This window comes from Neodiprion pinetum, chromosome 4, assembly GCF_021155775.2.
Source record: "Neodiprion pinetum isolate iyNeoPine1 chromosome 4, iyNeoPine1.2, whole genome shotgun sequence".
Taxonomy (NCBI): Eukaryota; Metazoa; Arthropoda; class Insecta; order Hymenoptera; family Diprionidae; genus Neodiprion; species Neodiprion pinetum.
The window spans coordinates 37127534-37146014 of record NC_060235.2 but is presented as its reverse complement, the minus strand read 5'-3'; the positions used below and the strand labels follow the sequence as shown (position 1 = coordinate 37146014).

The following is an 18481-nucleotide window of genomic DNA, read 5'->3' as shown; positions in this document are numbered from 1 at the left end:
CTGCAGGTTGTAATAACTCAGAGCGATACAAGTTTCCCCATTATTCTAATAATTAGCAGTGGCCATATTTCTTCCAGCAGGCTTGAAGCACCTTGCCGCGGACCCCACAAAGAACGTCGCAAACCGTTTCATCGCTTCCTCGACGTTATACGTCCTACTTTTCGAGTCGGTATAACGTAGCCACCCTGCGACCGACCGTGCCTCGCTTCCTCGTTTCAAACCCCTCCAGGATTACACACTTTTTACCGTTGAAGATTGTTTACTTTTACAACGGGCGATATAACCGGCCAAATTCTTTCCTCGCTCACTCAAAACCCCCTGAAATTTTTATACAGTCGTAATATACGCACACCGACCTTATTTCCACTCAATTGTTAAGCTCATCCTCTTCCGTCATTTCCTGTGGCACCGAGTCGCGGGGTGGTTCGCAATACGCGGCTGCGAGGGATGACGAAGATAAGTCCATCGTCTCGGGGGGTTGGAATTAAGGGAGCGGGAGTTTCTTTGTTCCAAAATCTAATGTACCGGAAGACGCTGGGGATTTCAAAAAACGCGATTAACCGTGAACCGTGTAATCAACAAGATTCGGTTTACCGTGTAACGCGTACGCATAATCGCGATAACTCGCATCATTTGCACCGCTGCAGGTTGAATAAATTTTTAAGCTTTGAATAAATGAAGCGATTCCTGCCCGGTCCCCGGGACTTCCGGCCAAGCAGCCGAGCCCCCCGCGTGTTGGGACATCCGTAGTGGGAATACAGATACTCGCGTAATCTGCTTTCCGGCGGGCGGAAAGTGGCTGCCACCCCCCTTCGCGCCCTTCTCGCCCCTTCGACTGCCCCCTTTCACACCCCCCGAGCCCTTGCTCACGGTTTGCCCGTCGGTCTTATACCTCCTGGAAACAACCCGCGCAGTTACTCACCGCAGCATGCATCTTCCATGAGCTTTACGAGCGTTTAATATCGTAAGCTTAAAGCTCACCCGGTCAGCTCCGTCTCGCCGCTTTCCGCGCCCCGATCTCTCTCCGTCACTCACTCTCATCGTTGCAGTCTTCGATTCCTTGTAGTCAAAGGTATAATATATATTTTTTCAAATTCGTTAGATTATCAGGAAATTTCATTCCGGATATAGCACGTCCGTTAATTTATTCAATTCTTGATGTTTTGTACCTTATAAACTGCACGGATCTCGGTTAAGGGATGTAGAATATTCACGGTTACGCTGTAAAAAAATTATGTTTCGTGCAGTTCCAAGTTCGTACGGGCTCGGGCAAATTGTACTCGAGCTCGTAAAAATTTACACGAATTTCACTCCGCGTAAGAAAATTTCCGCAAACTTTACACGGCTTGGTGGAAATTTACGACGAATGCGTACGGAGTTAAATTGAATCGTGAAAATTTCCACTTCTCTACCAAAATTTGTTAAATTTTAAACGAAAAGAACTGTAAATTTTTAACATTGTATACCTCGGGTCAAAATGATTACAATGCTGCACGATTGAAAGTTGAGAACATGCCGAATTGCGGTGTTTCCGAGACGATCAATCTTTTCATTTCAGAACCATCGATTATCCTTATAAATGTCTACCTTGTTGATGAATTTTTAATATCATCTAGCGGTCTGCAGCTGAATCTTAATTATACCCCCAACTTTAATCGTTCATTCTGCAGCTTCGAAATACTTCGAAATACTCAACAAAATCGAGATGAACAATCACTCGGCGATTTTGCTGTTCATTTATTTCGCCCTTTCGACAGTTTCCTTGTAAAGCTTTTATTCACTTCGTACCATAGTCGTGACACTTGTAAATTTTCCAACTCGTACATCGTCACTTCGGCGATAAATTTGTAACTTGTATTAGTTTTTTATAAATACTATTTTTTTACCACCAATCTGGCTCGAAGAATTTTGTCCGTCACTTTCATCGGGTACTGCAAAGATTTGCAATCTTGCCGACCACTTTTCACACACCGCGTGGCACGCAATTTACCGCATGGAAGCCGAATTCACGTGACGCGTTGCAACGCAGCTGCGATCAGCGATCATCCCTTCCGAGTAAAGGTGCAGAGGATATACATCGTTTCGCCAGTTATGTCTTTGGGGCTGCTTCCACCCCTGAACCTCCTGCTTATTTCCTAATCCCGGGTTACCTCTCAAAATCTCCAGGCGGATTTTCGAGGATTTGTTTAGCTTATGTTCGAGCGCACGATTCCGCCTCATTCGTGCACTACCTATACGTGTTTCTATCCTTCGAAATTTTATGCATAACAAACAAATAAAAAACCGGTTATGAATCTGAGGAAAAAAGAAAGAAGCAAACATAAGAATAACCAGTTTGGTATTCGTAGAAGAACTAAATTTTTTACTTTTTATTGTCTGTTTTGTTTTTTGGTAGCTACAGTTTGGATAAAAAACTACGAATATTTCAAACATCTTGTAAGTTTTTTTTTCCCTGTAAATAGATTTACGTCGATACTTGAATCAAACGTTTTCACAAAGATTTAGAAATCGTTCGACCATTTACCCCTCGGATTATCAATATTCACCACTAACGATCACGGGACTTTAACCCACACCGCAATTCCAGTTTCCACAGATATCTCGTTCTGATTTAACAAAACTGCACGACGGTGATCTTTCGGCGTGGCAAAAAGGTGACTCGAACAGGACCGATATAACGTCGCGATGTAATATGCAGGTATTATGACGGGGAAGGTCGATCCATTTACATCGAGCGGTAACTTCTATTGTAAGGAATAACGAGGCGCAATTTTTGACTCTCCGAGTCTAGCGAACAATATGACGCATTAGGCGAATTGTCCGTCGCGATTGTCCGTTTACCTATGTACGCTACGTGCATGCATGTACACACCTACGCAGGGGCGAAGCGAAGCCCCGTAATCAATGACCGATTTACATTCCGTACTCTCGGGGCGCGCGACTGAAACTTTTAACACCCAGTTGCCAGCCTTTAATGCATCTGCACAGCCGCGCCTCTCCGCAACCTTTGCATTCAATTTTCTGCAGACAATTTACGCCGTTCAGATATATTATAATATTGTCTGCACCGAACGCGTGTTGAAATTATTTGATTTCTTTTTTTTCGTTTTCTCTTGGGATTAAAACTCGCGGTAAATCCTTTTGCCGTACCGTGGAGGCAAATTGAGATAAAAATTGAGAAAGTTTCGATCCAGCAACGTATGACAAGGCGGATTTTTATTTCACCTCGAGATACAACGATACGCACTTTGTTTCAGAACCCGTGTATCGACGTCTTTGTCGAAGTTCGCCGGTCGGGTGAAAAAGGGTTGAACGAAGAACGGCGTGGTGGTATACGTATAACGTGTGTAACAGCGTTGAGAGCAAATTCTTTTTATTTTCTCTTCATTCGCGGCGAAAAAAAAAAAAAAAAAAAAACACCCTTTGTCCAGGTCACCTGAGCTTCAAGTGCCCGAAAAATCTATACACGTGATACAAGGTTATACGTACACGCCGGGGCACAATGGAAAAGTGAGTTATGTGGTTGAAAACGGCCCGGCGCATGGTTTCAGGTGAAACGAAGTCGGGGACGCGGGACGCTGCTTAACGACACGGGCGGATAGCGGTTAATTGTATTTTTTGCGTCGCTGGGGACGGCCGCAGGCTCCGGAACGAATAGAAGACCGTGGGGGTGAGTCGAAAGGGGTTTGAGTGGCTGCCCCGCAGGCGCCTTCAATATTCATCTGTGTTTTTAGGTACGAGGAATGCTTTTACTGCCCCCCCCTAACTGAAACAGGAAGAGAAAGAGAGGGAAAGAGAGGAAGAAACGACATTTAATCGAGGCTTAAATTTAACCGTCATGTGCAGTCCACGCTCACGTTTTGCCCAAAGCCGAACGCTTCCGGTTCGGAATAATACGTAGTTATTTTCAGAAAACTGACATAAAGAAAGTGGGCCCGTAACGCGATAATACCGTGAATTGAAAAACCAAAAATTAAGGTTCGAAACGGAGGAAGGTAAAATATAACTGCGTTAATTAAAAATTGACCCCCCTCCCTTATTTTTTTGCTCGTTCTTCGCAAGTAAACATTACCTGGAGATTGTTCTCTCGCCAAATCTCGGCGCGAAATTTGTACTCCGCGAGGAGGCGCCATCTGGTGAAAGGATCGCGTACCTACTTGCCTTTCATCCCGCAGCCATGCAGACGTATCAACTTGTATTCCTTTAGCCGCCAGAGTGGTCGAATTGTTGAGAGATGTTAAATTTTAATAAATAAGGGTACGAATTTTCTTACCCTTGAATAGGTTTTTTTTTTTTCTTTTTTTTCTTTTTGTAATTAATAGTTGCAAAAGTGTGTTTGCGTGAAAAATGGGTTTTTTCGTCGTAGCGAAGAAAAGTGCAGGAGGTGGTCCGTGACATGCACGTCGTAGGTATGGTGCACTTGAAGCGGAGTTCGGATCTACGGCTCTGAAGGAGGGGTGGAAAATTAATATTTGAAAATGTGAAAGCGCGGTTAACGAAGCGAAAGATCTAGAGACATCTAATCTGAACCTCGTTAGTAATTCCACGTCTTAAGGTTCCTTCCTTTCACGGAATAAGGATAGAGAGCTGAGGAGAGGCAACGTTACTTACTGCGGAAACGAGACGAGGGGAGGAGTAAAAAGGACGATAAATCCTTGTTACTAATCCTTTTCGCCCTTCATTTTTTATTTACCTAGTAAATTGATGCCCCTCTCTTTCCATCCGCATTTTTATTAATTTCTTAGGAAAAAAGGACGGATCCTGATTGCACGGTCGACCGAAGCTAGCACATTTGTTATATATTAAATATGAATCAACGACTATCCCGTTAACTTACGTGAGCTCAACTCGGCTAACTAGACACGCGAAATTGGTGGGCAAAATATACCCCATTCAAATAAATCTTACGCAAATATTATCAAACGAACATTACTCACTCGGAGTTACTTTTTCACGCAAGTACTTGTAACCTTTCTTATTTCCACTCCAATTTAAATTTCTAACCCCGCATGTTTGAATAAACGTTTACTCCTCGCCTTAGCGAGTAGTATTTTTCCAAGAGAGTGCCGCGTCCCGATTACCCGCGCAAAAACCGGAGGATTTTCACTTAACGCAGCGGGTATGCGAAAATCTGAATTTTTCGTTCCACAACTATTCCAGCATCAGCCGAGTAAACGTGGAAACCCACATCCTTGTCCTCAATTTCGAGCCTTACACGTATTACACGTGAATTTCAGACGTATTTTTCTTCCCCTATTTCCTCCGCCTCGTGCTTGCGATACGGATCTCGCTGCGGCGGCGAATTAAATTCCAAATAAGGATGTAAAGGTAAGATAACAACCACCCGTCACGGCTCCTTTTCAGCCCCGCAGCGTTTCGGTCTCGTCGAAAGCACCTGCGAATATCCCACAGGAAACCGGCGACTCGCGGCCGCCGCGAGGTCCGGCATCGAATATACTCCGTTATACGCTGCGGGTACGTGTATATTACACACACGTGTACCGTCCACGTACATTCGTATTTATCCGGTTAGGGATGCGGAAAAGGGACGACGGAACCGTCGGTTCTATCAGCGCCGGCGGGCAAGCAAGTTTCCTCCTCCTAGCGCCCGATGAATCCGCCGTTTTTTGACGCCCCTCCCCCAAAGCCCCTCCAAAATCGAAATCTCATTTACATCCGGTACCAATATCCATAACTCGTCGTGCGTCAGTTTTACCGGCGAAGTGACCGCTCGGACAGACTCCGCCATTAATCAATTTACCTCCGCTGCCCTGCCGGGTTAATTAACACCGTAACCGTAGAGATCTTTCGAAAGATTCTCAACGCAAATTCCAGCGGGATTGACACGTCCAACGGTTGTACCTTATACCTTCGGGGAGGTGGACGATTCGCTGGATCGTTTGCCGACGCCAGATGGTACGCCGACAGTGATACATGTTCCAAGATTCTAACTGATGGAAATTAATTGGAGAAACCGCGTTGAAGAAAAACCGTGACCAAACAGAGGCGGGGAAATTTTTCGCACGCAAACGCTTTATCGGCTGTTGTATTTGAAACGAAATGTTTTTTTATTCAATGCACGTTGTGTTTGTATTTATTTTTGCTCCAAACAGCAGAGAAGTCTGCACAAAGATCGCAGTATTGTTGAGAAATTCATCTTTGCTTTTTCTGAAAATCAGCTGGTTCTTCTTAAATCTTCAGTTGGAAAAATTCGAAATTTAGTTTCTTTTTTCCGTTCATCTCTTATTCTCATAAACTTCATAAACTTCTTCAATTCCTCAAGTTTTTCATCTCCACTTGTTACACTCGTAAAATTTCGAAAATCGGGACATTCACCGTGACAGAAAATCCGTTCCCCCGTTATGAAACCAGTTGTGTCTTTGTTCGGGTATGAGTCACAAATATTGTGAAAATCCACCCAAAATTACGAAATAATTTTGAAAAGAATTTCGAATTGAGACGCACCCCCGAGAAAAGAAAACAACAGATTATTTCGACCTCGTGCCGAGTGAGTTTCAAATGTTTTTGTTTCAACGGCGAACGAATTAAGGGTGGGTCGAGGGTGAAAGAGATGAAAATTTTGGGGTTGACGTACCGAGAATGAAGCGTCGAACAACGAGGCTTCAAACGTAGAGTGCGTGGATCACGCGGGCAGGTACGTGTATAGGTAGTACATGTACCTGTACCCACATGAATGTTCGTTCAACGTGAACGAGAAGGGTTGGCAGGGCGGAGGGGGGTGGAGGGCAGGTGCAGTGTATGAGCAGATAAACGGAAGCTAGGCGCGGTTTATTCAACGGGATGAACGGAGGCACCGGTCGAAAACCTGTCGAGCCGAAAACAATCGTTCTACTGCTTCGCAAACAATATCCTTGCCCCTCCCCCTCCCCCCCCCCGCCCCGCCCATCAAAGCCATCAACTTAGGTATTTATCTATGCAAATTTTCAATCAATCGCCTGCAGCTCGTTTCGTTCGATTTGGTTTCGTCCGGCGAAGCTAACGTTCAAAACGGTCGGACGAGTATCCGAACTCTCCCTACGAGTATGCCTATGTAGTTATAAACATGTAACAACAGAGTCAGGGACACGAATTGAATGAGCTCCCGCGAGGGGGATAAACAAACTTTCCCGTCTGTTTTATTATTTTTTCTCTCTTTCGAAATTTCCTACCACCTAACAGGCGCTATAATACTAGTTTCGTCGCTTGTGCGTCTCTCTGTGTTTCTATTTTTCTTTTTCTTTTTCTTTTTTTTTTTGTCCCGCTCTTTTTATTATTTTTGCTCGCTCACTCGCGCGTGTTTTATTGACGCACGCCGCCGCTTAATAGATTTGCCATACCCCGCGGCCTCACGTTGGGGACAATGCCGTATGTAGGAGGGAACGCGTTTGTTTCCGCTCCGCAGCATCATCCCGACGAGTACCTTTCAACCTCTGCCCGCCTACGCGTGGCTAGGCATGTAGGTACTTCTACGTTGTACCAATACCCGGACAATGCGCTTTTTCCTACCCTTGCGGCGAAGTCACGTAGTTGGGTAGAATGGGAGGGTCATCAACCGGGTATACTCGATTAGTTACGTTACGTAGAAGTTTTCATTTTCATGACCTATTGCTCCCTGCTACCTCATTCGTCTATGATTCAGGATCGGAATTTTATCATTTTTTCACCGCGCGTGCATTCCTCAAGCTCCGACAACGCACGGCCCTATATGTATATTGTATAGAAATAGTTTAGCGGCTGGTTTTTCTCTTCGTTGCCCGCATATTTTAGCGTCAAGTAAAACGATGCTATCGGTTATTATATCCAGGCTTATGGATTGTTACCCATCTGTATTTGATTGTGAGTATGTACGCAAAAAGTTTTACCGCGAGAAAAACTACCGACATGCTGCCTGATTCGTTTGGGAAAACTTTTATACGTCGTGCGCACGATTTCATCCACGCACCGCAGCATCAAAAGTTGCAGACATGCAACGGCGCATCGGTGAATTTTACAAACGTTCGTTGCGAGGGTAGGAAGATTTATCCGTATATAACTAAATTAATTAGCTCGCTCAACGGCCAAGTGGTCATTTCATTCCGCGCAGCCAACCGCGTTGGTTCTGCGTATGTAACGTCAAGTTCGAAGCTTGTGTAATTCACTGGTTCTTTTACCCTAGTCTTTCATAGCTGCGGGTGAAAAGTTTTTTTTAAACGTGAAAACTTTCCGCCAGCAGGAGCGTCTGTTCAACAACTTCGCGAATCATACTCATGCATAATATTCGAGTATGTACTCACATCGACGGCTTTGAACGCGCGGGCTCTCAACTTTTTTACGGCATAACGCGGTCAGTTATTATAACCATCTGCACACCGTGCTCGTGAAAGATAATGAAATTTTATCGCGTATAATCACCCTTCCTGCTTACAGCCGCTAGGAATTGCTAATAAACTTGGTATTTTCCTTTGTTTTTGTCTTGTTATATTTAGCGGTACTTTATATAGGTATACATATATATAACATATACGCCGTAGTTTACGGGTGCCAGTATGGCGCCTTCTGCACGAGGCTAAGATTTTCTTTCGTGAATTTATTGACGATACATTTGTTGGCTAGGTCAATGTGAAATCAATCCGATGTCACCTTCTATTTTACTTGTACGTTAACCACAATTTTTGTCGTTTGTGCAACCCTCAGCATCGACTACGAGCGCGCATCTAAGTAATGAATAAAACTAAAGACCCTTGATCACGAGGCTTCTTGTGCTACCTATTCGCGGATACGCTTCGTATCGATCGGTAAATGGAAAAGTCGGATAGAATCTATGCGGACAAATGACGATTGTACTTTGGCCGGAAATCGTAGCCGTATTTACGACGTCACGTGGCCGTTAGGAAGAGCCGCGGATCAGTGAGCTGGGCGTACGAACAAATTGGTGTGTAAAGACATTTGGACGGGAATTACAAATGGAAATGGAAAATACCCGAAACACTCTGATGAGAATGGAAAGAAGTGCAAGAAAATTGGTCGTGATCTATATAATAATTCGTGCAGTACGAGGGGTGGATAAACTGCTAATGGTTGGGGGAAAAATGGAAGTGATCAATTGTTACACTTTTTACAGTGGACGCGCAATATTGAGTTTCCTCATCTTTTATTTGTCGAATACGTTATTTCTCGGTCATTTCGTCAGTATCGCGGTACTTTTCGTGTCCGTCTATCCAGACATATTAGTTTCAGCCGTTGCTCGAACCTTTTTACAAATCACATCTACGCTTCCATTATCCACTCAAACTATCTGTTTCACATTTATTTTACCTCCTGTAACAGTTTTTGCTTCTCACGTACAATTCGAGCGAGCTTGCACTTTGCCCCTTTACACTCTAATTCGAATCCACCTGGCGTGTGCAGGATTATAGCGAAGTTACGGCAGGTCGTAGTGGAATATCAAGGATAGAACCAGGGAGCGAAGAGCCGATAATATCCTCGCTCGACGGGATATCCTCAGACTTTACGCGACGCGTACGATTGGTGCGTGAATGTATGCGGATGTATATCGGGAACACCACCGACAAACGGACGGAAATATCCGTCGAGTGCTTTCGTATTCTCACGCGCGTCGTTCTCGTAGAAGGTGGCGCGTAAAGCATGCCGTCGGAATCGTATCCATTGTCAGGGTAATCCAACGACCAACAAGTGTTCCCCTGAAATTCAGAGCCAATTTTCACCATTCGGATATACACCGACAATGCAACTACCGTCACGGCGAATAGCCTAGCCTTCGAAGATCCTCGCGGTTGGTTCACCGAAATCATCCAGGTTTATCCGTTCAATCGGCTCTCTTATATATCTACCCGCAGCGATTTCATTCAACAGCTCTTCACGCTGCAGCTGCCACCTTCTCTTTTGTGATTCGAGGGTGGCTTTCCTATCCCATTTTATTTCACCGATTCGCATGTAATACCGGAGCGTTTTTTTACACGTAAAAGTTTCAATTTGTTTAGTTAATAAAACCGACGGCATGCGGAAAGTAGGTATATGTTCATCATTTAACGTCTACTAAACAGTCTGTTGGAGTTACTTTAACGAATCTTAATTCTTTCAAATCGACAATATCGAATATCAAAATTGCTCCAACCTTTATTAAAAAAAAAAAAAAAAAATCAATTTTCTTGGACACGATGATCATCGTTATAGAATTAGATCCGACGGATTATTTTTTCCTCGTGGTTGACATTGAAAACTGTAAGCCACCCTTGTAGGGCGTAGGTACCAGGCGTACGCCTAAGTGCGGGGATTATGCTGCGGGTGAGGCGGGATGGCACGTGAAGGTAGAAGGTAATAACGGGCATGCGTATAATCCAAGTTGATTACAAGTGGGTGCCTAGCCGCGTATAGGAAAATCAGGCCGCCCACATGACAAACTTCATCGCGGCCCGGGCTGGCGCGTTTCGTATTATATATAAAATATGCACCCCGCCGTGTCTTGGTCCCCGTACCACCTTTCCCGCAGTTCCAGCCTGCCGCCTCTGAAAATTAATCAGCAACCCTTCCATCTTTATTCCACGCCCCGCGTCAGAACGGCGCTCCTTATCCCGGCACCCTTCGCTGAATCGCAAGGCACCTGCACCTAAAACCGGACGAAAACGCGTCGCGTTCTTTACGTGCAGCTAAATCTGTGTCGTCGTAACTTATCCTCCTTCCCCTCGTTTTAGTCCCGCCAGGTGTTACTGATTTTAAAATGCAACGAGGCCGGAAGTCAATGCAACAATACATCAATGAAAAATATACATGTATCATTTATCAACAACTATACAGTATAAGATCAAGAAAGCGAACGAAGCCAAGCAAGGTTCTTACATTTATAGGTGGAGCCTACATTTTACCTCATATATATATATATATATATATATATATATATATATATTATACGGTTATAAACATTATTTCATTTGTTATTTACAAGTTTATCCTTGGTTTTCTCTCAGTGGTGAACAAATTATGCAAAGTTCTCCTGATTCTCTTCTATTTTCAACGCGCGAAAATGATTACTATCAAAAGATGCAGCAGCAAGACCACAGATGTCTCAAAAAGACATTGAGATCCCGTGCTCCGCACATCAGGTCCTTCAGAGTTGTCCTTTTCTGGTATTATTAATAATTTGTCATTTAGGTTGGTCCAGAACTTCATTCTGTCCGGATAAAATTCCTCCTTCATTGTGAAATTTGCATCTTGCGTGAACTCGTTATAGGCATGTCCCTCCGTATAAGGTTCCCACTCAGGCATGTACGACAGAACGGGGACTCTGCAAGACGTTAGAAAATGCGTATTAAACTCCTCCCGTTCTGAATGATAATTTCAATCTCTACTTGCTTATATTAAACGGTCTCGATGTTTTGCCAAAGCCGATGGCCTCGAATTGCTTTTGGTTCGGTAAAATGACCTCGTTTCTATTCGTTAATATTTAACGATTTATTCGTTTGCCTTCAATGCGAATCATGTGTCTACAGTCGTGCTTTTGTCCCGGTTAGTTGTTTTACGCATGTATCATTGTAGGTAATTCTTTTTTCTATCGTATACGACAAATCTTCCGACGCACGGTAAAACATGTTATTCTTACTCACCCATTCTTTGTGAAGTTCGCCCACATTTCAGTAACATAGTACTTCATTGAGGTATCGTTCGAAGTGTCACTCAGCTGCAGATCGTTCGCGTGCAATTCGTTGAGCAGTGAGAAAAGGTAATTTAAATCGTCTCCGTGACAGACACCTAATATCCAACATAATCACACCGTCGAGAATAAGTTGCGCTTGGTAAATTATGGATGATAGGTACTACATTTTACCGGAGTTACGGTGCCGAGCATACGTACCGTAATTTTTCAGATCATCGTCTTTCTGAGTTGCGGTGAAAGTGCCGATATAGTTGAATTTGTAAAAATATACAGGAGACTTCATTTTTTTCGCCTGGATCGATACCGCGTTGTGAACCGGCCAATTGACCACGGCGTCTCCAGCAAACTGCGATCGAAACACAGTTCATCAAATCTTACCGTCTCTGTATTTCTGGTAATGGGGCTGGTTCTACAGAAATACATCCTAAGGAGTAAAAGTTCGACGGAGAATATCCTACAGGACCTTTCTTGACAAATTTTATCCTACAGTGTATAGTTTGGCAAAAATTTTATTTTATCATGATATAAAAGTGATGTAAAAAAATCTACACAAGTTCAGAATTACTCGTGTGGCAAGTGCATTTAAGGGAATCCTGGCGCCTTTAAGATTACTGTGAATTAGGCAATATTCGAAATTACAACACAGAATACAAACAAAATTAAGTTAGGCTTCATTTTCTTTAGGACCGCAATATATAGGACTGCACTCCATAGAATAAAACTCCGGTAGAAAAGATTGTTTTGATCTTTTCAGATTAAACGTTTCCCGTAGGACCACACTTTGTAGGATTTTTCGTTCATTAGGATCGCATACTGTAGAATGAAATGTAGAAAAGGTCCCCGTAGTGTAATCTCTCTAGGATTTTTACCCTGTAAGATAGATTTCTCTGGTACAGGAGGCCGGACTACACTAAAAAATTTACCAATCGACTCACCTCGACAAAGTTCGTCGCACAATTAATTGCTACGTTATCGTCGAAGTAGAAATTTAACAGCTCATTTGCGTATTTGGTCGTGTTCTTCACAGAATATTCGCAGTTTGTTACGGCCTTGACGATTTCCTCAAAGTTTTCGGTCAGCTCCCAGTGACACAGTGATTCGTTTTTATGAAATACTTGAAAAATAATGATACGTTCATAAATCGTGAAACTCGTCTCACAAGGCGCAGGTGGTGATCCTACGTTACTTACGAATAGTTACCACGAGGCCTTCGTCAGCAACAACACCGGTTAGCCACGGAATGTCGCGAGCTTTTCCCTCCGACATGAGCGTCTGCGGATGATCAGTGATGACAGCCTCATCGGACTCCGGCTCGTCCGTAGGACCGAATCTGTTCCATCCTCTGACTATCTGAAAGACTCCGAGCTATTATTTCACCTTAAATTAGCGCCGACTTGAATCCCGACGCGCGCAAGGTTTGCCAATCGAATAGAATGAGAATGCCACTCGTCGAGTGGACCGTCACGTGTGTCAGAACTTGAAAATTTCCCATTCCTAGCCGACACCCGTTTGTTGGTTCACGCCGGTCTCGTCGTTTTGTGTTCCGTTAGTCTCATTGCCCTTGACGCATGTTCACGTAAACATATGGGAGTCTCACATATCTCTATATTTAAACACGCGTTACGTCAGTGCAACGGTTGTGCTGCAAACGGCAGTCGACCTTGGGTTCGAGTCTCTGCTAATTGCTCATTAGCCCGACTCGAAACTGGGAGCATCGTAGTTACGATAGTCGCAATGTCGAGTCGGTGATGCGTAACCCTGAGTTCTTCAAAACGGAAGAGACTAACCGGAACAATGATACGATCGTTAAGCACCTTACCTCGAGGTCATCTTCGTTGCTCGTGAAGTTCTCAATTTTTCGCAGACACTGAACAATTTCCCACTTGGTGTCGCGGGTGCAGTTTAAAGATGCGGCAAACTCCAAAGACGTATTTACCGCCGTGGCGTGCAAGCGGTAGGACCAGGGCATGTGGGCCGCTCCACTCTGTGTTATGTATCTGTGAAACAGACCTTCAGATTTTTCCGAGAGGGCCAGCAAATGGACAGCACCAGCGCCCAGACCGTGCCCCATCAGGGTTACTCTGTTCTGGTCACCCCCGAAGGCCGCTACATTCTCCTGAATCCACCTAAGCGCTTCCAGGATATCCTTCAGGCCGTTGTTACCCGGGGCAACGTGGTTGCCGGTGGTGAAAAAGCCTGCGAATATTTTCAGAGGAATTTTTCTTAGCAAGAAACGCACAGTTACCATGCGGCGATAAGCGTTTTAACCTGATTTGGGTATTCAGTCAGCTGTGTACGATCAATTTCGACCGCCACCCTCGGCAATAGCAACTTTGGTCGATTTCCGAACAACTTTCTACCAGGCGAAAAACAACTTTCGGAATTGCCGTGCCGTAAATAATTCAAACTACTTTGATACCACCTCTCAATCGAGACAATGGGCAGTCCAAGCGGTCGCATGGCTTTGTCCCACGACATTCAGAAACTCATTTCACCAACTCGCCCAAAGTTAACCCCGTTCTTGGTATGGCTAACGAGTTGACCGAACAAACCTTGACGGAACTAGTGTATCCGAATTTTTATCAGCTGAATTCTGTTGGGTAATTCGACTGTTGCGTGGCTAAAAGAGGGTGCGCGTCGTGGTCAACATCTGGTACAGATGTAGGTTCTCGCGCACCATACCCGGAGGGTAAAACATCGGAGAGTTGAGTCTATTTACGGTCATTCTTAGTCCAGAGTTAATGATTATCGTGCGTCTTTTCATGCTCACCAAAAAAATCAAGACGATAGTTCACGGTGATCAAAATTATGTCGTGTTCGAGGAGGTAGTCTGGCTTATAAAGGGAATTATCGTTATTTCCGAAGATATCGTTAATGACGAACACCATCACGGCCCGTTTCGTTGAGTTAATCTCGCGCTTGGAGTTTTGGATTTCCTAAAATCGGACAAGTTCGTATTTTATTAATCAACCACTACAACCAAACGCAAAATCTTTCATGTTCAAGTTATTTTTACTTGGCGGGTGAATATGTTCAAGTATAGGCAATCCTCGCTCCCTTTCCCGGATCCTTCGATTGATAAACAGGGTCCACGGTATTGTGTAGCATTTCGTCCTCTTCGCCAGTGATCCGTCCATGGTACTGGTTTCTGCATGGAAAAGAATGCAGATTCTTAGCTCGAAATTCCAGTCGACAAAACAGACCAATATTTTCACTGAGTGGATTTATTTTTCTATTTGCAAAAAAATCGTGGCGAGTTCAAGTTTTATACTGGACAAAATATGGTCGGATACTATACGGGTAGAATATGATCAAAGTTCACGTATCTAACTATGCATGATTTCCCATTACAATTAACCATAAATGCTATTTAATACCGTGGTTAATTCCAAGTGAGACCATTTAACAATTAACATCCGAAGCCCTGCGTGATCACAATTTATGGTTCAGGGGTTGACCACAATTCAATTTCACTCTAACGCACTTGACCTTAGGTCGGCGAAACTGGAGAAAAATTCCAAGGGTTGCTCGCCGACGTCGCGTGACCTACGTAACCGCTGAAATCTCGCGTTTTATACTTTGAATGAAAATTTTGAACCTTGAATCGCAGATGGTCAACAGGCTTTTCGGCATAAGGAATCCCAAGGAAACTGGCAATGGGTTGTTTCGAGACGGTTTCAGTCCAGACTCCTACGTAGGTTCCGTATTGCGTTGTCACCCGGGGTGGCAGTCGATTATGGCTCCATACTATTCCCAGCGAAATAAACATCACAATCACACTGCGCCACATTTTATTCACTGTCAAATTCGACCCTTCACTACAATAACTCGCGGCTTAGAGACAAATGATCGGCATCACAGGAGAGCGAAAGGAAAACCAACTTGCCTCCAATATCACAAAGCGACCGACTGTGACTATGAGAGAATTCCCGCTGCTACCGATCACGTTGAGTTTGGTAGTGTGTGCTTTACGTAATTCTACTAAAATGTACACAAGCTGATATCACACCGGAATATACAAGTGTTGAACCTCAATCAACTCGTACGCTAACATCTCGTTTGCGACATTGTTGTTTCAATGGAGTTGGGTAATTTTTATGACCTACTGGATCATATTCGCTTAATTTATCCAACGATAAACAACAAGGTAGCTTCCCAGGCGTATATTCTCCGCTGTTTATCCAATGTCAAAGATGTTAAAAATGTCAAAAATATGACAAATTTAAAAGATCTTGCCATCGTTAATTGATACGAATTCTTTTAATTCTTTCAACGGCAAAGTTAATTCATGAAAATTTTATCCGTGATTGTTGAACTTTTCATTCTAATTACTATATATTGCGATTCAGTTGGAACATGGAAGTTCGTTTCTGTATTCGGTCATACGATCGACCGGTTTCCGCAATCTACTTCGCAATATCGAATAATACGTACGGAAACACCTTGGAATATTGCACAAAGCAAACTGCCGGTGATACGCGTTACATATGCGTGAGGGTTGAACTACGCTAGCGGGTCGAGATGAGCGGTTGGACCTTGTCCACTTGTGACTACACGAATAGCGGTTCGTCCTGTTTCTCTTGTAATCAAGTTCCATCTCTGTTGATTTGGTCTCTCGTCCATGGCGTACCTACTCTCCTCGCTCGGAAATTAATCACTGTGTTCAATTAAAGATCCTCCGTCAAAGCGGTTAGCAATCATCTAACGTCGAAAGTTTCCGACCTATTTCGACCAAAAACAGTCATCCCCCTGCTTCACTTCCACAACGATAGTGCTAACAATAAACATCCGAAGAAGCTGGAAACGTAACGGAAATGCAAATATTCAACTGTAGCATATTTTTTCAAGTCTATCGGTCGCAAGTATTTTCCAAAAAAAAAGAAAAAAAAAAAAAAAGACGAACCATACGTTCGAGGAGTGATTTCATTACCCAAAAGTACTCGCAAGGAGAAAAAAATAAATTTCCAAGCATTGACTCGTTCTGGTCCCTTTTGTGCTGTGTAGCGTCAAAAAATGACCCTATGTTTCGGAGAAACGTAAGCAGCTTATCTTCCGTATTAGGCGGTAAACACATGTTGAGCACTTACCCGAATCCCCTTTACGAACGTAACAGAAACGCGTCCAACGTTGCAGACATAGATTCCGGGCCGAAGCGCACTCCATAAATTCGCGCTTAAGTAAGCCACCTCGGTGGGTGTTAGGAGACCGCGAGCCTCGGGAGGGATGATTTAGAAGCCCGCTGCATGGCCTCCTGGCACTTGACCAGGTTCTGTCCTCGGCGCTTTGCGCCGCGTTTCTGCATGCCGCCTATATGTAGATCTGACACCGGTTACCGCTCAAACTGTCAAAATCATCCGTAAGTTAAGGATCGAAAGCCTGTGATCCTTTCTCCAATTCGTCCGATCGGCCCACCTTCATCAGCTATTCGTCTGGGCTCATTGCCTTGACTCTCCCGGCTTTCCCACCTCGGCGTTAACCGAGCCATGCATCAAACGCGGCTCCCCACTTTTCCCGGCATTGCTGAGTTACTGCCTCCCGGATCGCTTTATCGCACTTAACGACTGCAGTCGCCACTCGTGCTTCTGGATGTGCGACTATAGCCTGGCTTCACCGCTCGGACACTAAACCCCGCATTCCGCCACTCGCTCATCTCTACAAAACCGACATGGACCCAGCAAACACCGTTGACGACGTTTTAACCAATTCACCCTCGGATCGAAGGAGTGAGTGTAAATCAGCTGGCATTAAACAAGTATGTTCATCTGGGAATGGAAAAGGCGATCGTCGGGGATAAGGTGCCGGAGTAATAGATCGGACATACTCGTAAGGAAGGTATCCTATATGGGTCGATCTCTCCGATTTCATTTCTTTTGTAATACTTTGTGGTAGAATAAAAACTAAGCGACGTGTATTTTGTTTTCTTTTATCTGGCATTAAAAACTTTAGAGGGGTGAAAACGACTCCCAAAGATGGGCACCCAATTTTGGATTCGAATGAAACCAACGCTGAAATGTTTCTATTCATTAATGAAACATTTCAGCGTTGGTCTCGTTCAAACACGTCAAGTGCGTCAAGAAATCACCCTGTTGGGTACCCATTTTTGGGAGTCGTATTTACCCCTTTGAAGTGTTTGATGACAGGTGAAAATGAATACGCGTCGCTCAGTTTCTAGTCTACGGTAAGACATTACAAAAGAAACAAAATCGGAGAGATTGTCCTGGGATATCTTCTTTGTCGGTGAAAAGTTTTTACTCCACATCGGTACGACGAGGTCGCAGGATTCATATATTATACATTTTTCTCTCACCTTTCAGGAATCTATTATTAACCGTCACGCTCCGAGTGTTTCACCGTTGAATGCTTTCATGCAGCCTAATATTTGACAAAAGTAACCACACGGGACCGCCATCCTCGTATTTCGAAGCCCTTTCGTCCTCCGTCTCTTTTCGGTAAAAAAAAAGAAAAAAAAAAAAGAAAAACTCATCGATCCGGCCGAAGGTGGGTGCGACATGTGCCAGAAAAGCGAAGGGCAAATCAAATCGAGTCAGCCGTCGTGCGGATAAATCGGTGCAACTGCAGATGCCGGTGGTCGCGGATTTGCAGCCAGTGATGCATCACCGGCGGAGATTAATGCGGTGTATAAACAGTTTGTTACGAGGAGAAATGGCCTGCCGTAATAATAATGATTACATCATTAGCTTTTCACCGAGGTTGTTTCATTTTCTCCTCCGCGACCTCTCGATCACTTTCATCGCTGCTTTACAGTGCAGTTGCACAGGCGTACGTTGCCGCCTACCGTCTGCAGCTAGTCTGGCTAATTGCCTTTTCCCG

The 18481-nt window shown here is 44.1% G+C and overlaps 2 protein-coding genes across 4 annotated transcripts in view; one reads left to right on the top strand and one right to left on the bottom strand.

Annotated features, from left to right (window-relative positions):
• The window catches only part of heph (polypyrimidine tract-binding protein 1 heph), a 358510-nt gene that overhangs the window by 65355 nt on the left and 274674 nt on the right, over nucleotides 1–18481 (top strand). The window lies entirely within an intron of this gene.
• On the bottom strand, nucleotides 10752–15596 carry LOC124217565 (esterase FE4). The gene is made up of 9 exons (XM_046623393.2): nucleotides 15249–15596; nucleotides 14667–14798; nucleotides 14421–14586; nucleotides 13470–13846; nucleotides 12841–13000; nucleotides 12586–12764; nucleotides 11849–11996; nucleotides 11601–11745; nucleotides 10752–11281 (listed from the first exon to the last, which is right to left on the bottom strand). The coding sequence occupies exons 1-9, from the start codon at nucleotides 15438–15440 to the stop codon at nucleotides 11008–11010; spliced, it is 1773 nt and encodes a 590-aa protein (XP_046479349.1). The 5' UTR covers nucleotides 15441–15596; the 3' UTR covers nucleotides 10752–11007.